At 42.5% G+C, this 22605-nt stretch overlaps 2 protein-coding genes across 4 annotated transcripts; both read right to left on the bottom strand.

The window, feature by feature from the left end:
- Window positions 1–35: 35 nt before the first annotated feature.
- LOC110980363 (uncharacterized) lies at window positions 36–13403 on the bottom strand. Of its 3 annotated transcripts, none has more exons than XM_022236979.2 (9): window positions 12672–13403; window positions 10776–10895; window positions 9636–9881; window positions 6307–6381; window positions 5184–5426; window positions 3009–3083; window positions 2572–2799; window positions 2151–2229; window positions 36–1513 (listed from the first exon to the last, which is right to left on the bottom strand). In XM_022236979.2, the coding sequence occupies exons 2-9, from the start codon at window positions 10882–10884 to the stop codon at window positions 640–642; spliced, it is 1929 nt and encodes a 642-aa protein (XP_022092671.2). In that variant the 5' UTR covers window positions 10885–10895; window positions 12672–13403; the 3' UTR covers window positions 36–639. The 3 variants fall into 3 exon arrangements, with proteins under 3 accessions (XP_022092671.2, XP_087004652.1, XP_087004653.1); XM_087148526.1 differs by lacking the exon at window positions 12672–13403 and adding an exon at window positions 11774–12078; XM_087148527.1 differs by lacking the exons at window positions 5184–5426; window positions 6307–6381.
- A 157-nt stretch (window positions 13404–13560) lies between these two features.
- LOC110980576 (uncharacterized) lies at window positions 13561–22592 on the bottom strand. Its single transcript, XM_022237402.2, has 8 exons — window positions 22030–22592; window positions 20497–20739; window positions 19891–19977; window positions 18674–18955; window positions 17923–18126; window positions 17031–17099; window positions 16466–16547; window positions 13561–16236 (listed from the first exon to the last, which is right to left on the bottom strand). The coding sequence occupies exons 1-8, from the start codon at window positions 22154–22156 to the stop codon at window positions 15717–15719; spliced, it is 1614 nt and encodes a 537-aa protein (XP_022093094.2). The 5' UTR covers window positions 22157–22592; the 3' UTR covers window positions 13561–15716.
- Window positions 22593–22605: the final 13 nt, after the last annotated feature.

Below are 22605 nucleotides of genomic sequence, written 5' to 3'. Positions count from 1 at the left end.
GACCAAGAAAAAATTATAAAACGTACATATAAAAGTCCAATATTTATTGTACAGTAATATATGCTATACACTGAATTGATTAAGAGATTAAAGCATGTTTAGATGTAAAACATATACTAGTATTCCACCAGTGAACATATGGAAACTGTGGTTAAAGAACTTTGCTGAGGCATTGGATGGGTGCAGTTGGCTAACCAACTTCTGGGAGGACGAGTCGCGAGGGTTCTCGAGAAACCTCGATTTCAAATCAGTTTACAGAGGAAACCAATGTTATGAAAATAGTTGTGTAGAATGACAGCGACAGAGAGAACGGAAAGAAGTGCAACCAATGTTGAATATGAGTAACGACGTGTCACAGTCAAAACTACGTATGACTACATGTAAGCTTCTTCGAGAGGATTGTATAACGCTTGCACATTGTTAGGGAGAGACAGACTCCAATGCCGGTCCAATGTTCGCCTGAGCAAGCAGAGATAGGTTTTGGAACATTTGGAACAACATATAAGGAACAATTAATGTGCCTAATGAACATTGTTTTCTACATACAGCCAACCAACTATTATCAACGACTACTTGTCGACAGTTACGGTACGTAAGTATGCACACTTACAAATCCAGGATAGATTGTTCTTTAAGAAACTATTCAGGGGGCCCGGGAACATACACGATATTCTCTACCCATCCTTCGGTTTCTTCAGCGGAACCAGTGCAGAGATTTGAATCGTCTGCGGTGGCGTACTCGGTTTCCCTGTTCATTGCCGCCGGTTGACAGCCAGCATTCTTGGTTTCCTTCGTAGAAATAGTGGGACGTGCCTCGCCGGCGTTGTAGAGCGGGGCGCCCATGGAGTTTTCTTGTTCCTCGATCATGAAATAATCGGCGTTAGGTGGCCGGTCGATGCCGGTTGCAGGGGCGCCCAGCCGAGGCACGTCTGCGTACGTGTACACGGGAGGATGTAAAACGTTATGGCTTCCTGGTTCCCCCTCTGCGTGTGCAGTGGAACCTGAAATGGGATCTGCGTACGTGTACTCGTGGTCATCGACGTCATCTTCCCCCGGAAGACCCGAATCCCGCGATGGCGCATCAACTGCCTGTGATGTGGCTTTGTCCCCGACCACCCCCGTGGTGTACTGGCCGTTGCCTGTCAAGTCGCCCTTGTCTTCGACAGTAAAATAGTCTGTGCCGCAGCTCAACACCTGGTTCGTTTCCATTGCATCCGACTCGGATTGCTTCGTCGTGAAGCATGACGCTCTTGCTGTGTTTTGTTTTCCCTCTGTCGATGACCTTTTCCCTGAAGCCATCTCACCGTTGAGTTCTAGGTAAACCGATATTTTGCTGGCAGACTCATTCCTTGACACCGGCGGAGCTGAAGCTGGCTGTTTTAGTGAATGTTCGACTGGTGATGGACAAGGGACCGCCAAGCCCAGTACCTTCTCGTTGTCGGATCTACATTGTTCGAAACCCACAGACAGCTGCAAGTCCGTTGTCGCCACGGGAAGTTTCCTTTGTCTGTACCTAGAACGATAGAGACCAGATAAAATCTTTTTCTATCTAATGGATTTACGAAGTGCTGAATCTGCAAACTGGACTCAGGAAGTCGAGCTGTTTGAGCGGTTGCATTTTTATTTCCTTTTCTTTTAATTCCTATTGTTAGCGGGTCCATGTGTGTGTGTTTTTCCCCTTTATTTTTTCAAGCAAGTCTGTTAAGTTTTGACCCAATCGGACAGGGCTTTTATTGGTTACCCTAAATTATTTTTTTTTCATTTTGTTGTCTATACGGGAAATGTATGGAAAACCCCAGTATGGCGTCATTTTTGGCAGCCTGGATATCTTGATATCATTGCCTCCAAGCGTTGTTAAACTGTAACCACGCAAGAAATCATGGACACAATCATCCATACCGGACACTAAAAATTTCAGCACATGCATCGGTATTTGGAATAACCTTTTAGACAGGTTATATATGGCTAAGGATAAATGGTTGGAAGATAACTCAACTGCACAAAAATGGGTGTTGAAAAATATTTGTGGTTCTGATGTCTACTCGGCTAGAGTCAAATCTTTTTGCTGAGAGATTTGCCTTATCTGATATGAATTTCCCTTTTAAAAAGGATTGATCATTTTGGTATCAATTCCAATCTGGTATTTTTACCTTCTCAGAAGGCACACTACCATGAAGCATGCGCACACGATGAACACCGTACATCCTAATGCTAGTCCAATATATTTTCCTTTAAAAGAAACAAGAAAAGAGAGTTGAGCCATGTCCAGCTCTCATAGCATCACATTACCGTCAGAGAAGAACAGTTTTTCCCAATCATAGAGCAACCCAACGCAAACCAATGTTCAATATTTGTTTCAAGAAAAAAACAGATACATTCTGAATGCCTCAAACAGACAATGTATCCATGTTTAATTATTTCGTCAACGTAGCTTTTGTTTGTCCTTGGATTTGGTAGAATTGCCTACCTGCTTCGGACTATCGAGTGCAACATTGTGATTGTCAAAAAGAGCGAACATAACTTTTACATGAATTAGAGGGATGTCATAGCATGGTTGAAGTGTAAAGATACCTGGCTTTGATTCACGTTGACTGTCTAATCCACCAGTATCTATCGTGGCTAATTTCGTTGTCATGCCGTGTCCGTCAGTGGCTGATTGCGTCAGTCCAGGGTTCTCGGGCCTCTCGGTCACGGTCCACATTGAGCTCGTCACCGGTGAGGTGTTTGCCGGACCTGGAGTCGTCTGCTCAGGAGTTACTACCCTTTCTATCGTGGTTGCCTCCGTTTCTTGCCCGATATCTTCAGTGTTTGTACAGTAGGAAGGGCAAGTACATGTAAGACGGTCACATCACATTAAAAATAATGCAATAATAATGAAAATGGAGGGGGCTTTGATTGTTTGTGCTTGGTTGGTTCTTTTTGACAGCAGACGCAAAATCTCTAAGGGTAAACAACACAGTAATAGAGGCAGCAACTTTAATAACTCAAGGGAGCGAGTCAGCTCTTACCGTAGCATATAACGCCTGCTCCATTCATGCATCTCCGCCGTTTGTTGTGGTCACACTGTGCAAGTGAAGATTCCTCTGCACAACGACGAACAGCAATGATAAACAAGTGAAAATCAGTACGGGCGATTCACAATAGTGCGCCTCCAAGAGTTTGCCACGTGTTGACTAATCCGCACAGTGCGTAAAATCTGTCGATGCGAGCATTGGGTCGACAGGTTCGCGCAATGTGATCGGTCGACTCGTTGCAAACTCTTGTAGGTGCGCTATTGTGAAACGCCCGTAGTGAGACATTGAATTTATAAAGAAGGGTAAATGAAGCTTGTTATAAACATGTTTATTATTAAAGTGTAAAGGAAAAAGGCTCAAATATTTCGACATCGATAGGGTTTCGGAGGTAGATTGGCCACCCAAAAACCAATATTTCATGACTTTATCAACCGAAAATCAACAAGAGAGGAGTAAGAGGCAATTTCTTTCCACAACCAACTAGGCCGATTTCAGAAACAAACAAGGTCAAATTTTGTGTTTATGTTTGGTTGATGACGAACTGGGAGAAAGGCACAACATGCATGAAGATACATGTAAACTGTCACCGTTGCGGTCCAAATGCATTAAAACGAGGAGTTTTGATGACGTACAGAAAATCATTACATTATACATTAATATTTTAGATGCATATATCTTCCTCTTGGCTGGTCAAAATAATGGTGAAATTTGTTCCGAAATGAAGAGGTTTACGTGGCAACATGTGAGAGTGCACTCGTGTTCACGTGCAGTAGCAACAGACTATTCCTATGCCACAGAGAAAAACGCGGTCAGCGTCAGGTACCCAGACCTGAATCTTGGGCTGAATCGCGGGCTACTTTGTATGTGTGTACGTGTGAAGCTAAAAAGACAGCGACCTACGAGTTCGCTTGTTTGCTGAGTCGAACAGAAAGAGCTAAACACATATTGGATTCTTCTTGTCGAAGTAACTGGATTCAATTGTTATGAGAGTAACCATAATTTACTCGGCGATGAATGAGGACAACTGCACGAAACCCGTCGGCGTTGCCGGGGTGTGGTGGTCCCAAACCTGGCGGTGTGCACAACACCGTATATAGGCAGCTGCAACGCAGCTCAAGCAGTTTCTAAACTCGAAGTGCTTCTGCAGGCGCTGGAAATTTGTCTACGCAGTCTTTAAAAAAATCCTTGTTATATTACTTATCTGCGACAACCGGAAAGGTTTCCGTTGTCCGGGGAGGATCGATTCAACGCGTTATTGCAAGGCAACATCGAGAACACTAAGTCTCAGGGCACGAGATTCCTGTCCAAAATTTCTACCGGTAACTACGCAATACCGGGGTATGATTTATTTTTGATAAAAGCACAACAAATCATGCACTTAAGATGGATTGATGGACCAATTAACACAGTGGAGAAGAACTGAGCAAGAACATTGCATTTTGAGCATGCCTCTACTACATACGAGACTCGCGTGTGAGGATGCACTCTGTTTGCAGTCGTATCTCCCCATGACGTGTTGGGGTCGCCGGCATATCATTAATACATATAGAGTGTGTTTGAAATCGGCAAAAAGGGACTCGCGCAAGCCCATTTTTTCTACCATTAATGCATAAATGGGAACACGGATCCATTTTTTCATGTTAATTTTGGAAGATTGTCTTGTTACCTCTTGTTTAACAAAGGTTATGATTAGGGAACGAAGATTTTCTTTTCCCTACCTCCTTAAGAATGCTAGTTCACACTCTCTGCTTGAGGGAAACTAAGGAAGGAAAGACTACGCTTACTGTTGCATACAAATGTGAACTTGTATACAGTTCATATCTGCCTGCAACAGCAACTACTTCTCTACACAAATGTAAACATATTAGTGTTACATTTGTGTCAAACTGATTGTGTTTATATATAGTCCTTTAGGACTCCATATATTGGCATTTTAAGCTGGGTAAACACTGTTATGCACACCAACTAAAGAAGAGCTGTTTTTCCTCTCATCTCTGCAAAAATAATTTTCACATGGGTTCACAATGTCATAACTTTGTCTCTCTTCAAGAATTTGCGTATCAGAACAAGTGTAGGGATTTTAGCGTCCTTTCGCTACCTTTTCTTTTGTTTGATGATTACAGGGATTTCGTTTCCAAATCATTGTAACACAGGGAACTAACTACTAACCTCCATCACATCTGAAATCGCGGACTGATTCTGAAGTTCGATTATTCGCATCGATTCCAATGCCTCTCATGCTGTTCAACAACCCAGCATATCCAACCTGTCGGCAGACCACTTCACCGTCCTCATCATCCCACATGTTTTCGCACACATCAAGCCAGGTTGTGCTGTCTATTTGGACCTGCACCCGACCGGAGTGGGGCTGATCTCGAAGCTGTGGCCCGACAAGCCGAACACTGGTGATTTCTGCAAGAAACCAATTTACTTTGAGTTTAAACTTTCAAGGTACTATCAACAAGAATGTTCTGTGTATAGGTGACATGATTTGCCAATAAAAATGCGAAAGCCAGAGATCAGATGCTGCAGCTGACTCTTTTGCATACTACAGAGGAAATGTTAAAATTGTCTGATCTAAAGTTGTCTGCATGTTATTTTGTTAATGGACAAAAGCATTTTGAAGACAATTAATTACATTGCTGCCTGTTAAAATTTTATATGGTGAGAAAAAGCTCGGTATCTGGTATATAAGTTGTGTCAAAACCTCTCCAAACCAGTAATCAAGCGTTGTGGTGTAAAAGGTTCACAATTGAAGTTGGACCCAATTCGCCAAATATTATCGTATGTTGGCCTAGTAAGATCCAAGGGGATCATGCCATCGCGCCTTTGGCTGGCCGTTTTCGTCGTGTTCGTGCGTCTCCTTTCCACTTCAACTCCCCGCAGTTGCCTTATCGTGGACTGCCCCAGGCTCTACCAGGCTCTTCTCTTGGCGGTATATTCCTCCACTCCACGTTCCTCTATTAGACAGTGGCGTAGGTCGTCCCACACCTTGTCTTGGAAACCAAATATAATCTTCCTCGAGATCGAACTCTAATACTAACTTCACTCTAGAAGATTCACTGAGGAAGTCGATCCGATGCCATCTTAAAGACATGACCAAACCACCTGAGACGGCTTTCTGTGAGGATGATGTGCAAACTTGCACTTTGAGTGCGTTGCAGTACTTCCGCATTTGACACTCGATCCGACCATTTTGCAGACTAGAATTTTCCTTATATTGCGAATACGGTTAAACAAAAGCAACAGAGACAGCAACTTAAATTACCGGGGGCAGCGAGTTAGCTCTTACCGTAGCATGTAATCCCTGCTCCGTTCATGCATCTCCCCCGTTTGTTGTGGTCACACTGTGCAAGTGAAGATTCCTCTGTAAAACCATGAATAGCAAGGATTAAAAACAGTGAAAACTAGATAGAAGTGTTTGTAACCTACTACAAACACAGAGCTGTTTCGAGACAAAACAAGTATTGGCAAATGTGATGAAAAAACCTGAAACTATGAGAGTAAAAGTGAACAATTTAGTTTTCTGGACGTGACACATACCCTGAAAAAGTTTAATTTGTAATCAATTCAACCAATGCAATTGGATGTCCACTTCAGAAGATAGTCTTATATGACTTGTCACGTGATATTATTCTTACAGTTGAGGGTTTGCTTTGTACTTGTGGAGCTTCTCACAATAGCTTAAAAATTATAATACTTACTTAAAGATAACATATACGGCTTCTTCGACTATTGACGTCATCACAAGAGGATGTGATATCAGTTACAGGAATTTTATTTCTTTAATGTCACGTGATATGTCACCAGATGAGGTCAGAATCAAATCAGATCAATTTGGGTATAAAACCCTTCCCTTTCCAGCCACACACAAGGTTTCAACCGCATCGGACATGTACTTTTCGAGGTATAGTGGTTTAAGGAGTTCCCCTTTAATGTCACGTGACTTGTCTCCCGATGACGTCAACATCACATGAGGTCAATATTCCTCTAAAGTACCCCCTTCTCAAGATATCTGCAAGATTTGAACCCGATTGGTCCAGTACATCAGGAGATATAGGGCCTTCAAGAGTTCGACTTTAATGTCACGTGACTTGTCTCCTCATGACGTCATCATCACATAAGGTCAATTTTCCTCTAAAGCACTCTCTATTCAAGGTATCTGCAAAATTTGAACCCAATCGGACATGTACGCCAGAGGATATAGGGCCTTAAAGAGTATATTCTCCGTTGATATGGGTATGCATGCGAACCCCGCCTTATTTGCATAATCATAAATATGCCTTGCACACTAGAAACCAAAAAATCATTGATAATATCTATCATAAGAGTAACTGATTGCACATTTCACATTTTCTGTGTACAAAATATAAGAACAAAGATTGCAGGACCACTAAAGATGACATCTGTTGCACTATCCTGAACATTTTGGCGCAAAAATGAATTTCACTTTTGATAACTGTGACTAGAAGTTGTACTGTATGATATAAATTTCGAAACTACTCTTCCATTCTCTGGCAAATGACGCCACGCTGAATCTGCAAGTTAAGGGTCTGATGTTGTCTTTGACTTCATCACCCGTCCTGTTTGGGGTTCAGGACTTAATACGTCCCCACGCAGATCATCGGGTGCCACGCGCCTTTTCAATCAACGGAAAAGTAGAATCCACGCAAAAATAATAACATTTAACATGTTGATAACGTCCGTTATGAAATAACCAGTTATTTATGACGTCATCACTAAATGAGCTCAATATTTGCCTAAAGCACTTCCTCTCCAAGATATAAGCAAGTTTTCAACCCAGCACTAGCACCGACAGACGCATTCTATTAAAAAAAACTTTACGGCTTTTGCCACTTTTAAACAATGAGACTATTTCCGGTTTAAACCAGAAGGAAGGGTCATGTTATTTGACCTACGCGAGACGAAATCAAGACCACATTTTTTTCCTGGCACTTACTGCAAACGGAATGTTGCGGGAGGCCACAGTTGATTTTATATGGGTTTTATACATTTAAAAGAATATTTAAGTATAAAAAAAATTTAATAATAAATCACGTGATGACGTCATCATTACATAAATATTTTAGAATTATCTTTGTTGTATAGTTAGTGCTTGCTGTAAGTTTGACGATGATCAACGATTACTAAGGTACGAAAATAGTGCCTCAAAAACGTGTACAAAGTCAAAGGGCTGAAATAAATATTAGAAAATCAATAGTATATCACATGATGACGTCATCATGACGTCCTTTACTTACAATAATTTTTGTATCACGGTCTTTATTGGCTGTCACTTTGACAACCATCAAACATCGGAAAGGTTTTAAAATTGTACCTTGATTACGTGTACAAAGTCCAGCGCAAAAAACTCATATGCGGAAACACTGCTCCCTTAAGTTCATGTCACGTGATTTGCACTTAAACTGAAGACTTTTAATGAAATATTACTTCATATTCCGACTCTTAGGCATATTTCAAATAAAATAACAGAGCGTAAAGTACCCGATTTCTCCTTCGTCCTTATAGTAATCTTTCGCCGAAGTTAAAGACTACTTGTTCACTTGTGTTAAGTAGGAAAACGTGTACAAAACTTATGGAAAAATATGAAGTATTCAAAAATGAATATAAAATAAGGCAGTGACGTCATCGTGATGTCATATATTGGCTATAAATCTTGTATCCGGGACTTTGTTAGCTATTATTTTGCCATCGATCAAACATTGCAAGGTTATCAAAATTGTCCCTCGAAACGTGTACAAAGTCAATGGGCTATAAACTCGTTTGCAGAAACACTGCTCCTTTAAGTTCCTGTCACATGATTTGCGTTTAAACTGAACACTTTTCATGAAATATTACTTCATATTCCGACTCTTCGACACATTTCAAATAAAATAACTCAGCGTAAAGTACCCGATTTCTCCTTTGTTCTTATAGTAATCTTGCACCGAAGTTAAAGACTACCTGTTCACTTGTGTCAAGTAGAAAAACGAAACGAAACAAAATTAAAAAATCAATAACAAATAAACTACTTAAGTTATCACCGTGAATATATTCTAAGACCATCATTGGATGATGGTTCAAAGGTCTGCCAAGTCTGTAGTCGATCAAATTCAGTAAACTGCCACAGTCGACTGGTGGAAGGAATTGAGTTGAAAAAGAAGGAAAAAAATTATAATCAGAAAAACAATACTGTTTCGGCAAAGTTGCCGAAACAGCTAATTAAGTGTTCGATTAGAATTATAATGAAGGGTCTGTAAAGCATGTCATATCGTTTCAACGGGTCGTAAATTAGTTCACACTTGAAGAAAACTTAACAATAAAACACATTACTTACGTTTTTCATACAAATTTGAATTTGTATGGAGTAGTTTTATTTCTGTTGCGCTCTTTTGTGAAGTTCAAAGTTTGGTATCTAAAGCAAGCGTATAGCAATATTCTGTATAGACGTAATTAATGAAGAGATTTCTCCCAAATTTCTACAAAAACACTTTTTAAAGGGACTCACTTGCAAAAGCTTTGATCATTTTCCAGAATGTGGGAAAAAATGTCTGTGTTTTTATATTGAAGGGAGTTTTTTAACTTGAAGTCACTTTGTAACCAAGTGAACCAACTACTAACCTCCAGCACATCTAAAATCGCGGACTGATTCTGAAGTTTGGTTAGCCTCATCAATTCTAATGCCTCTCATGCTGTCCAACAACCCAGCATATCCAACCTGTCGGCAGGCCACTTCACCATCCCCATCATCCCACATGTTCTCGCAGACATCAAGCCAGGTTGTGCCGTCTATTTGGACTTGCACTCGACCGGAGTGGGCATGGTCTCGACTGAGCTGTGGCCCAACAAGCCGAGCACTGGTGATTTCTACGAGAACAAAAAATCACGTTGAGTAATCAGATTTTTCTGCCTTGTATTACTGCCAGGCCTAACTCGATGACGAAGACTGCATATTCTACCAAACCTCGAGTCTTTACAAGCGAGGCTCATGTTTGTTTGTACCAAATTTTGCAAGACTACCATCCAAGGTCTGCCTATGAGCTCTTCCCTCATCCTTTGTTGTTGGTTTGGGCCTTGTGGTTTGCTTATTTTGTTTTGTTATGGGACAGGGACAACTTTTATAAAACACGCGGTGAATCTGCTACGAGATCATTCTGTCATTTTTCAATAGCCACCAATGAATTTGAATAGATTGTAGAGTAAAAAATTATTTTCTTGCATTCTTTAGACTTCCCTAACTATACGCGGGCGTTTATTTGGAGGAAAAATCTGGACAGATGTTTTCAAGGGCGTCGCTTGGGGGAGGTGTCGGGGTGCCCCCCCCCCTTGGTTAGTTTTGTTGGAAAAATCATGCTCTGTCGGCAAAATGAAAAAAAAACAGAGAAGGGAAAATGAAGATGAAAGGAAGGGGGAGAAAACGGAGGTAGGTGTCGTGCCAGGGAATCAAACTACACTACACTCATTTTGCGTGACTGTCCGTGGGCAAATTTCAAGTGGCACCCCCCCTTCAAATTGGGTGTTTAATAGATGAGTTTTCAAAAGACGAGCACAACCCTTCGGCTATTGAGATGCTCTGGAGATGTCAGAGACCCAGAACCGGACGCAGAACACCGGAACGGATTGTTGGAAGACAGGGGCACTTATAGCACAAAGACTGACGCATCCGGGGGACGAAGAAGTTGTTTCCGTTTCAACTATAAATAGAAAAGGGCTACTCCTTGGCCTCAGTTTCATTTCCCTGGAATTGTACAATGTAATTACGATATTGCATGGCCGGTCCAGGTCCTCCTGGCATCAGCATGGACCGACGCGGCGCTGTACACACGATGACGAACATTACCCACACGAGATGGAAGGTGGAGCTCCTCATGCCTCATGCACCTGAAGAGGTATAAAAAAAACATCGATATTTGAGTCCAAAGTCGCCGAAGCTACAAATACCACCATGTTCATCAGGCTGTGGAAGTGAAACTGCACTCAAGTGAAGATTTCATTGCGGGTTTTTTAATGTGCATGTGAAATCCCAAAGGAGGAAGGCTGTCTAGTATCGTTACGTTCGATACACTATAAAAGAGAACTTGTTAAGCAATTGAACACGACAATGCTTATGTTTTGGTATATAGGTAAGTTCCATTACTAAACTCCATCCATGAAACTCTAAATGCGTTTAGCGTTTAAATTTGTGAACAAATCAATACCAGTACAGTGTAGTGAGAAGGTATATGCAGTCTCAAAAGTATACAGTTGCTCAACGGTTCTGCAGTGGCTTATCGCTTTATGGTGTTCCCGTGTAAACACGAATGAGATAGAAGTTAATTAAGCTCTATACCTTTTATAGCAAAGGCTACGTATTGTATAGCATTTAATTTATGTGTGACTGGTCTGAGAGAAAGATAGAATTATTCATGGCCGTTAACGTCCTCTGCATATTACATGTTGCAATGACCTGGGAGAATCATTCTTTATAGTTACTAACGATCCGAAGAACTTAGCCAAGCTATCTTGCCGACATGTGACTGGCCCGGAAAAGCAGCGAAACTGAGTCATCGCGCATGGGATAAGCCAATTTGATAATTTCAGTTTGGCGGATGCATGCATGATCAACGATTTTCGTTCGAGGCAACTTGCCACACGCGTGCAAAAATCATAGCGGATATTAAAAGAAAAGTTGAAGTTTCTTGTTTTAATAAAATTTAGAGGCTTTCGGCATTTTGTTGACAACACCGCGGTTCACGGTACATGTATTATGAAATTCCAACCTTTTGTGCGAACGCGAGTTTCCACGTTCTTCACGACCTGAAGAAAAACTGTGAGACGCAGATCGGGTTACCAAGTCACCCATAGACGGTGCATTCATCAGTATTGTTTATCCCAGAAAAGCAGTATCAAAATTCTGTTGAACATTTTTGCTGCATGATTCTCATTTCCATACACTGAACCGAGATCAGGAACTGTTCAAAGCGAACTGAATGCTTGTCTGCAGCAGGAGAACTTAGCACTGCAAAATTTCCAAGGTCTTCCGTTGGTAGAACTATTTATACACAGAGGAAACCGAAGCCAGAAGGTAGAAATGTGGTAATGTGGGTCAATGACGAGATCCGCATGATCGTCAGTTGCACTGGCGTGTTGCAAGTTCCGTGTCAAAGCTATTGGAACAAATTCACAGATGTCCAAACAACAGAAATGCAATTTAATGATCGCAACAGGTTTTTGAACAGTCATTTTGACAGAAGAAAAAAGTTTATGGTGCAGAAATGTGTTATTTTTATATAGAGAAATCTGTCCTATGTCATTGTTCCAATTAACACTTCACAGAGACGACCTTTACGTATATGACGGGGCAGTAAGTTTCTGGGTTTGTTTTTTTTTGGGGGGGGGGGTTGGCTCTAGTCTTATAGTAAGTAGCATAACTTACAGGGATCAAGGCATAAACCGAACTCATGTCCTGACTGTGGAGTCAGCGTGCCCCTTCTATGATAAAAAAATAACCATTTTAAAACTAAACTTCTTCCTTAGTATCCCTTCCAGAAAATTTCTCCGCCTACTGCATCTCATACTAAGAAGCCATAATACTTCAACCTTATACTTACACCAACAGAATTGGCATTATAATTAAGACAATGACTTGCTGGGTAAAACTATCCCAACGTTGCTTACCTTGGCCTGTCACCCACTGCCTACGATCGCTTCTAGTGAACAAATACTCCCAAAGCTGAGTGTTCCTGGTTTTAAGTAATTGCAAAAAATCGATCTCGACAATTTTTCCGTCCGTGGTTTCACATCAATAATAATCTCAGCAATGTAGTGAGTCCAATGACTTGCATTCGTGGTTTTGCTTCTTATACTTTCGAGCGGCGCCGTCAAAAAACAACAAAGACCTGTTACAGGATTGGCACCGTTCAAAGACAAACCACTCGCACAGCATTAGTATCCATAATGAAAGGGTAACTCGGAAAACGACACTGCTGTGTCATACAACCGCAACAGACCGGTAAGATTAAGCGCAAGTTTCCTGTTTGCATTTTTAAAACCTGATATTCATGCTATCCAGTGGCATTCGCTCTCTGCGCAATGACCAAAATGGTAAAAAATAATACGAAAGCGAGGCTGAACTTGCAGAGTCCATCCAAGAATCAATAATCAAGACCCCTGCTTTTAAATTACGGGTTTTTCCCTTACCCAACTTATAAATTTATAAACACTGTACTACTGTGCTTGTCCGAGAGCTTGCAAATATATACACTGGGTAAGGGCAAAACCCGTAATTTAAATTAACATTTCCCCAACGCAAAGTACATCTTGAAAAGAAAAGTGGCCTACAATTGCTAGTGCTACCACCCCCACCCCCACCCCAACCATGCGAACTGCTCCAAATCTATTAGGCTGATGTGTAAAGAGTGGCAGGAAAAGAAGGGCAGGGTCAAGTTTCATCCACCCTTGGATGCTTCACTGTAACTCAGTTCTAAATAATTCATATACTACCCTGACTTTCTCTCATTGTGAAAAAAAATGAATGAACAATCATTTACTTTGTCATTTTTTCCTCTCTATAGTTTATTAGTATTTGCATGCCCTTATGCGCAACTTTCTGTAATTATGTTGTCAGTATCTTCGTTTCCACGTCATTTACCCATTTCCTTCACTGGAAGGAATGACGTGAGTGGACTGAAAAGTCTATAGGTTAACAACAGGAATAAATACCCAAACTTCAAACAATCGGGGAAAATACAAGTTTCTCAGGTGTTCGAGACACGTATCAAATTAAAGTTCATTTCCACATTTATCATTTTCCTATCAATTTTCGGGGCTTAACCGATGACATGGGTCATGAACAGTCATGAGGCTACATACAGTGACAGTCTTTCCATGCACGATTTCGACTGTTACATGGAAAGCATATTTTTCCTTTCACTTTCTCTGTTTTGTCTGCTTTGTCACAAAACAGTAGCGCGAAAATATTTGCCATAACGCTACCACTATAATAAATGTAAATAAACATGCAAAGAAACACCTCCAACAAGCAACCAAAAACGAAACCAAATCATACAAAAGTCCCCAGTCCTTTTGCACGACCTCAACCAGAAAATGACGAAGCAGTATGCTTCCCACTTCAGAACAACATGGCCTTGTGAGTAAGGGTTATCTATAAACACACACGAAAGCATAGTATTTTTACATGTACAAAAACAGACCCACAGTGGTGGAAATGAACCGTAACCAATGCATTATTTATTTACCATGCGTCATAAGCACGCTCATCTCCCATGAAATACGGCCTTTTTTTCTGGATACTGACACTCAGCCTAAAAATGTACGCTGTCATTTTGGGGGTATGTGGTTACAATAGGAGGGCGATAGTTGGTTTGGGTAAAATATCTTGTGTTATTACTCCAAATTTACCCTCCTCAAATAGCGCCCTTCTCTTGTGTCGTCATGCTTCAAAAAGGCCGTAAGTTGCAACATGTGGACTGCGCAGTGTGGCACATAACCTGTGTTTGATTCAGTGCAGAATTTCATACTGCAACACTTAAGGTGTCTTGCCACGGACCGTTTTCATCTGATTGAAGAGCACACAGTTTCTTGGATGCCTGTGTCTCATAAAACTTAGACCTTCGAGAAGTCCAGGTCTCTTCGAACTCCCAGCCTCGCATGCACCTGCTATATGTAGTTATCAATCTTCTGCGGACCGAGTCAAGCATGTAACAGATGAGTTCAAAGGGTCCTCCTCATTTTCCCTCAAAGCAATCTTGTTTAAAAAAACAAAAACAAAAGCTGAAATATCTTGAGGCCCTGACACGAATTAGCGAAATAATGTAGGCCTCCTGGTTTAATTTGTGTGTGCAAAATATAAAAAAATAATGAATTTACTACACGTCACTACTAAAATGAATCATTAAGTAAGGTACAACACGGCCAAAGGTCCCAACACTCTCAGTGAAATCAATAAAAACAGACAACAGTGAAATTCTGAGCACAGGTTAAAGTAGGAAAATAGTTGGAAGTACTGTACACGACGGTCGGGTCGTGTCGTGAAGTTTAACTTAAGTGAAATGATATCCGCCTTTATTAAAGAGAAATTCATGGCTCACATAAAGCTCTTTTCTAAGTTATAAAAACAGTATGTCCCATGACACTAAAAATCTCCTCGATCAGTTCCACAGGAAGATGAACAGTGTAATTTTTCCCGACTCGTCCCAGAGTTGTTGACCTTTTTACGTAATCCACGCGGACACACATTGGAAACTTCCTTTATTAAACATCATGAACATCTCCTGTGATCAGTGTGCTCAAAATTGAAGTAAAAATCAGCGCAGTTTGGTGGCGGGAGTTGAAGAGAGTAGAATTCAAGTTATAACCAAGTTATTCTTATCTGGAACAGACCTTGGTCCTGATGAGGCCACACTTAATCACGTGTGTGCTTTCCTACAGCGCTCAGTGGACAGTGGACACTAACTGGCTCCATAGAAAAGTGCGTATGTAAACAACGTTTGATGTCATCAGCATATAGGCCTATTCCCTCCTTTTAAAGGTGTGACATTGCAGCTTCCATCTCGTCTTTGCAGTTCACGACTATTTGAGGGTATGTTTTGAACGGGCACTAAGCCCGAGAAGTAGATCTCCACAACATGCGTATGTCTGCCACTGTCAGTGACTGAGAACTCAGTTTCGATTTTCCTGTCAGATGGCTTCCTTTTCTGTTCGCTACCGTGCATCGGGTGGGAGGCTGTAGTACACAGAATCCTCCCCAGCAACCTCCTCTGCCTCCATTGGCTTCGATTCCCGGGGCTGTGCTCCCTGAAGCACCTGGGAGTCGCCGCTGAACCTGGACGCGTCCACATACGAATACTCGTTCTCGTTAACCTCCGGACTCGGCAGGCGTGCCTTGTCGACCCGCGAGGCCTTCTGCCTGGCTGCCACCGGTGGCTTGGCGATGACGATTCGGTTGTCGGTCCACTTAGCGTTGACAGGGGAGCTGCCGTCCTGGCAATCGGGGTAAAGCTCAAGATACTCCGGGATGTCTCTCTCCGAGGACTGATGCGAGCCGGGCTTCCGCAGCAATGTGTACGGTCCTTCCTCGTCCTTTAATGGCGGGGCAAGGTCCTGGTACTCTGTGTTAGCGTTGGGGGAGGTCTGGTACCTCGGCACACCATGTGGCTCGGAGTAGGTATTGCCTTGATGATCCCCAGCAGTTGTGTTTCCCTGTTTGTCAAGTCTTCGCCTCCTGATCGAAAATGAAATATAAATTTATAGCCTACGATATGCGTTCTTGTGAAGAAGAAACGGCAGCAAAATCCTGCTCAGAATGTGAACACTCAGACCAAGTGTAACAAGCCCACGCTAGTTAAAGAATGCTAACAGGAGATTGTTGCATCAATGGATATTGAAACTAAACAATACTGTGACAAAGGCTAATTGCTATTTGATACAGGAGCGAATTCACATAGACCTACCTTTTTCGTATGATAAATACGATAAAAATACCAACGAGTAGTAGCAATACGACTAAGGCCAAGACTATCCCAGCTACTTTTCCTGAAACGAGAAATGTTTCAAACGAATTTCAGTTCGTCTTTTGGACTCATTCATTTTTTATAAGTATTGTTTTTTATAGAAATAAGGTGCTCTCCCATGGTCCAATGGTCCAACGGTAAAGTAACTGAATGGAAGAATTCTTCAGAAGTACGAGGGTAGTGGGGAATGCAGTTTCGAATTTTATCTTTTTGGGGACAAATTGTTTACCACGTCTTGCCGATTTGTTAATGAATGCATCAAAAGGGTTAAGGTCTCTTTTTGAATACTACAGTTTCTGAAATTTAGCGGCCTCGTTTTCTGGAGTCCATGACTGGACTTCTTTACAACAGCGCTCTCGTGACTCCTTAAACAGTCTGAATAAATCTTGTTCACTCGTTCAAAATAACCACACGGCAGGAGATATTACGATGTTCCTTGAATGTCCAGGTACACTTTCCTTGTCTGTTTTAAATACTACAAATCATTTGTTTTTAATAATCTTACCTGCACTGCTAGTGCCCGATTCTTCATCGTCACCTGACCCAGAGTTTGGTGTCGTTGATATCGGCCAATCTGCGACAAAATCACGCTTGTTAAAATCCAACGCGAGTTAAGAAGTAATGTTGCAGCTTATGGCCTCATTTTATCTGCGACAATTATGAAAAGACAATTACCGCAAGTGTTTTTGACCTCAACGGTAGGTACGAAAGGACCCAGTCTAAGACAATACCTTGAAGCACCACTTAAAGTTAAATCCGCTAAGAGCTAGAACAGGTACTAGTAGGCGCCACCGTTCATTTCTTCTTTTTTGAAATTTGCCCGGAGCAAAGTAATATCTTAAAGCGATGCAAGCGCTGAAATGAATGCAAATTAGCTTTGCAATTTGGCGCGCGAGAGGGCACAAGTTGTTGACGTTTAAATCAGTACACATGCACATAGAGTCGGCCAACAGTATGTACATGGAACTCGGGAAATGGATGTCGAAATCTCCTGAAGGAAAGAGCACGTGAATCGTTTTATTCAAAGTCCAAGGACGGCAGAGATACCTTTGCAATAAGACATGAAAATAATCTTTGTTAGGGGGATAAGAAGACTGAACTTAGTCAATACCAAGGTGTGCTTTTCTCTGTTCAACTTAATATATTCTAACTTATTCCTTTCTGATAATTGACCTGTATTTTCAAGGCATTCCTGTGCCGATATTGCCGCTTTTCTTTCTAACGAGAAAGTACGGATAGAAACGGCTACATTGAAACCACCCATCAGATACCCATGGAACAATGGGCGAAGAGGTACCCATGAAGGGGCACGATGAACCCACCCATACTGTTTCTCTGCCTCTGGTTCCAGTGAGTGAGGTCTGCATTTCAATATTATCCACAAAGGGGTTGCTTACATCTGCACTGCGGCACCGGCTCGTCCCACCTCACTTCTTGGGGTGAATCGCCCAGCACGCACCTCGCCAAATTTGATCCCACTAGCTCGAAACCGTCAGGGCAGAAGAAGGTGACGTTGGCGCCGTAGCGGAACGCCTCGCCACCGGCCGATGTGCGCTCGCCGTTAGCCGGGGTCCCCGGGTCCGTGCAGTATCCCAGCGTCACTGAAATTCAGTAAAGAGTTTGAAAAATTGGAGACTCGTATTTCAACTCTAATACCAACGAAGAGCAGTTTCAGATCTCATCAATCAGATTACAGATTGCCGTAATTCTGCAAGAGTTATTTCCAATAGACTTTTTGCATACAACTATTTAAAGCAGGTTTGGAGTTCAGGTCAAAAAACAACTACGGAGGAGAAACGAAAAGCCTGAAAATCGAAAGCGAACTTTGAAGAAAAACTTGACCTTCTGATACCAAACTTTACATCATTTGAAAAATTCTGCAAAACTCCCATGCTAATATTTTACATAGAGTGAAACAACTCTATCTCTTCCTAATTGCTTGCACTGTACTACATGTATTTGGATTCCCTGCAACTGTGGGCAGTGCTATGTTACATCTCTCTTTGAATAGTTTTGTTGACGGTTAGAATTACCAACACCATAAACTAGCCCATGCACCTTTCATCGTAATTTCCTGTAGAGAGCTTTATGTGCTTTGCAACATCTCGGACCCAGTGATAAAATCGACAGCTGCGTCAGTTTACTCACGGTCGTAGATGGAAAGCTTGCCACCCCCGCCACATACTTCGTCAGGATTCCCTGTGCACGCGCTCCGGCAGTCCCGGTCGCGCAGCCGGCCATGGATGTCGATCTGCGTCCCCTCCGCCCCACAGTAGCAGTCGCGCCGGTTCTCCAGGCCGGCGTAGCGCGCTCCTTGCCCCCGGCAGCGCTCCAGGCACAGGCCGATGGTCAGGTTGTCGGCGGTGAAGCGCAGGTCAGTAAACACACGGTTGTTCCTGTCATCAGTGTAGCATCCGAGAAAGCCCGGTACTGTAAGAGTGAAAGTCCAACAAGATTGTAGTATAAAATAATAATGGTTGGCTGGGTAACACTGCAATAGGAGACTTTAAGATACTTGGTGGCGACAACACACCGGTTCTTTTAACCAGTTTTGCGTGCGTTGTTCTGAGCATGTGTGTATGGTTCTGAACACACTAAATACCTTGAAAAGTACCAGTACGTCTGTTGCCGCCAAAAAGTCTCCCATTGGTCAGCGACTGTTAACAAAAGAAAATCAGTTCAAAATTTTAATCTATCTTTTACACCTACATTTATACCTACACCAGCCTACATTTTGTATGACTGAATGGAATGAGATATCCTGTTTGACTTTTTGCGACTCATTTTTTTCGCATTGGCCGCCAATTTCTGATAGTAATAATAATGGTTATTTAAACAGTGCACACATCCATCTCAAGGTTAAGACACTCATGGTGCTCCAAAAGAAAAAAAGTGAACGGACGAAAATAAATGAATTTCACAACGCAGTATCAAAAGCAAGATTACAGAGGAGTGTTTTGAGTGCCATTTTGAAAACATTGACTGACTTTCACGGCCAGATATTTAGGGATTGATGCATGAGGTCGCTGTTGCTCCATGGTCGATTTTTATTACATGTACTCTTCAGATTACAAGTTGACCTACACAATAATGTCATACTAGCAATTACGTGTGACATGCATGACAAGATTGAAGGCAGTAATCGAGAACAGATGTCCCCAAAATGGCAACTGCTGAGGAATTCTGCATGAACACTATAAACCATCAGGTCGCTTCAAATATAAAGTCAAACGACCGGAAACGGATTGCTAGTGATAAACTGCGCCCATTCAGTTGCCGATTACACTTCAAACCGAGTGACATCGACAGGAAACAAGACATAATTATTGGAAGCCAGTTGATGACTTCAGCTTGCGTCGTCTTACCGGTACATATCAGGCCAGCAACTCGGCCGCTGCAGCCGGTGTATTCCTGCACCGGTTGATGGGCGCACTCCCCGAGGGTTTCTTCATCTGTGGAAAGGTTGCAAATGCATCAATGTTAAAGTTTTACTTTGGAATTAGGAAAAGACACCTTAGTTGCATTCCCACACAGGATCACTCCTATGTTCACCTATATTCTAAATAATTGTGTTAGCAAAAATGTAGCATCCACTTTTTTGCTTTACCCAAGCCAACTAATCATTTCATTCGGGATCATGCATCACGATAGCAAGTGTCCTTTTTATCCTTTTCTGTTGTCACCGCCATCGTTATATGCTGTTTTGTCATCTTAGTCTTCAGCAGGGTCAATCCTGTCATCCGCATCAGCATCACCGGCATTGATGCCAACTAAAGTACTCGTATGACCACTACACATGGTCATATGTCATAGTAAACGAGTCCCTTAACCACACATGAATGGCAACAGATCACCGACACGAGTCACAGTCAGTACTATTGTCTCGTAACTAAAAGTCCATCATTCGACAGACATTGTTGTCACTGTTGCCAAAGCATCAACACCGTCCAATATTTTCCGGCAAATTTTACCCCCGTTGCACCCTATTCCTCCCACAGAGCCGTTGTTCAAGCCTTCACCGAAGTAGGACTCCCGTCTCGTCCGTGAGTAGCCCGGGAAACCCAGCTGGCGGCACGCCACGGTCCCGTCGTTGTCGCCCCAGTAGTTCACATCGCACACGTTCAGCCAGTTCCCGGAGGAGGCATGCAGAACCTCCACTCGACCGGAGTTAGGGGCGTTGGCGGGCCCTCCAACCAGTCGTATGTCAGTTAGGTCTGGCCAGAAGAGAAAAAAAAGCATGGAAATCATCGGCATTTCTCTTCGTTAAGGCCAACGTTAGGGCATAGTACTAAGCACATCAAAATGGCAAGTGTAGGATTTACCAGTTGCTGTTAATTGATTTGGAGGCCCCTCTCGCTCAGAAGTTAAAAATGAAAAAAAATCTCAAAATAATCTGCCTTGGTCAGTACTTTACCTTTCACTCCATGAAAAGGAGGTATAGATTATATCCTAACGTGCCCCGGCCCCTCGAAAATGAGGGCCCCCAAGTGCTTGCTGCAAATGTATCCCGGTTATGCCACTGGCACATGGTGCGAACAGTTGGGCTGAACGGGATTAACATTGATGCGGCCTCAAACTCCACTACAATTCTCGACAATATTTTGTCGGCTTAAAGAGCAAGAAAAAGGCATTTGCCCTTTATTTCCACATTAAGGGTCTACAACTATATTATCACAAGACTACTGTCACCACTACCACTTGCAATAGTCATCATCACCATGACGACATTAACAGTCACCATCGTCAGCAGTAATGTCACATCAACCCCATTCCCTATCAAGTGCGCACAATATTGCGTCATTATTACATGTATCAGAACTTCGTGCATCGTCACAAACAGTGATATCATAAAAGCAGCAGTGGGGGAGAGGGGCCATGGAACCAAAACAACCAGTCTGTTCCATTTGTCCTTTTACTCTCGACCCCCCATTAACTCAAACACAATCCCTATGTCTAACCCACGGGCCACTAGTCAACACCGTGATCACTGGGCACAAACACACCACTTACATCACTATACCATTGTCAGCCTATCTTTGCTTCGGGTCATGCTATTTAGCGTCAAGAGAAAGATGGCGGCACCTATACATAAAAAAATTCGTTTTCCAGTGAGAATCTGGAAGCAGCTCCGCCATTCCTCTCATTCAGTGGCGGATGTTAGAGTTTCTAAAATACAATAAAGCCACTCTTTAGAGGGTATTTCCAAGTTCCTGACGGTTTGCTGACGTGACACTACTTCTGTGTGTTGACGCTTGTTGACGCTAAATTGCACGACAGCTTTGCTCCGGCCATGCTGAGCATTTACATGGTTTCTCGTCCATATGCATGCTTGTAAATTTCCTTCAGCTTATTGGCCTTAATGTTAGGATCTTATCATCAGTGAACTTTATAAATTGTCAACCTGGCTTTGAGAATGTTGTTACGTGTAGTCATGTACATTCATTCTATGTAAATGTAGGCTTATTTAATCGTGTCAAGGATACATGCATCTTCCATGCTCTTACCGAATTGCACAGATTGGGACCAAACAGTAGCAAGGAGTCCGTACAGGAAAACAACTTGATAGATCTGCAATACTGCCCTGCTACTGCAGGCACAAATGCGCCCCACAGTCTTAGGCAATATCACCATGTTGATCTTGCTGAGACATCGCCACCCGGAAGTAAAGGGCGGTTAGGCCAACGAGCAGCGAGTGGGCCCACCTAAAATGCAAAGGCTGTGATCAGATCCGAGATCTCGTTCACGCCGAACTGCCGTAATCGTATCAGCCTTGAAACGCAGAACGGGTCGAGTTGATGACCCGAAAATATTCGTTGATATGAGGCCTGATGCCGGAGCTATAAAAAGGAGCCGCCGTATATTCCAGTAGGGATGCCACACGTAGGTAGTTGTGTTTTCCAGCGATTTTAGTTTGGCAAGGTCAAGCGCTGGAGAACATGCCTCAAAAAGAGCCGCGGTCTGTCAATAAAATAGTATTTCTTTTTTGCCACGCGGCATTCAACGGTCTCACCGCCGTGGAGAAAGCTTCACAAAGCTCTGGTACTGTGACCTTCCAGCTTGTGTTCTCCTACCTTGCAGGT

This window comes from Acanthaster planci, linkage group LG18 (assembly GCF_054643075.1).
Source record: "Acanthaster planci isolate LZ-2023a linkage group LG18, COTS_SCS, whole genome shotgun sequence".
NCBI lineage: Eukaryota > Metazoa > Echinodermata > Asteroidea > Valvatida > Acanthasteridae > Acanthaster > Acanthaster planci.
Note: the sequence above shows the minus strand (reverse complement) of the source record. Positions and strands in the feature narration are given on the sequence as shown.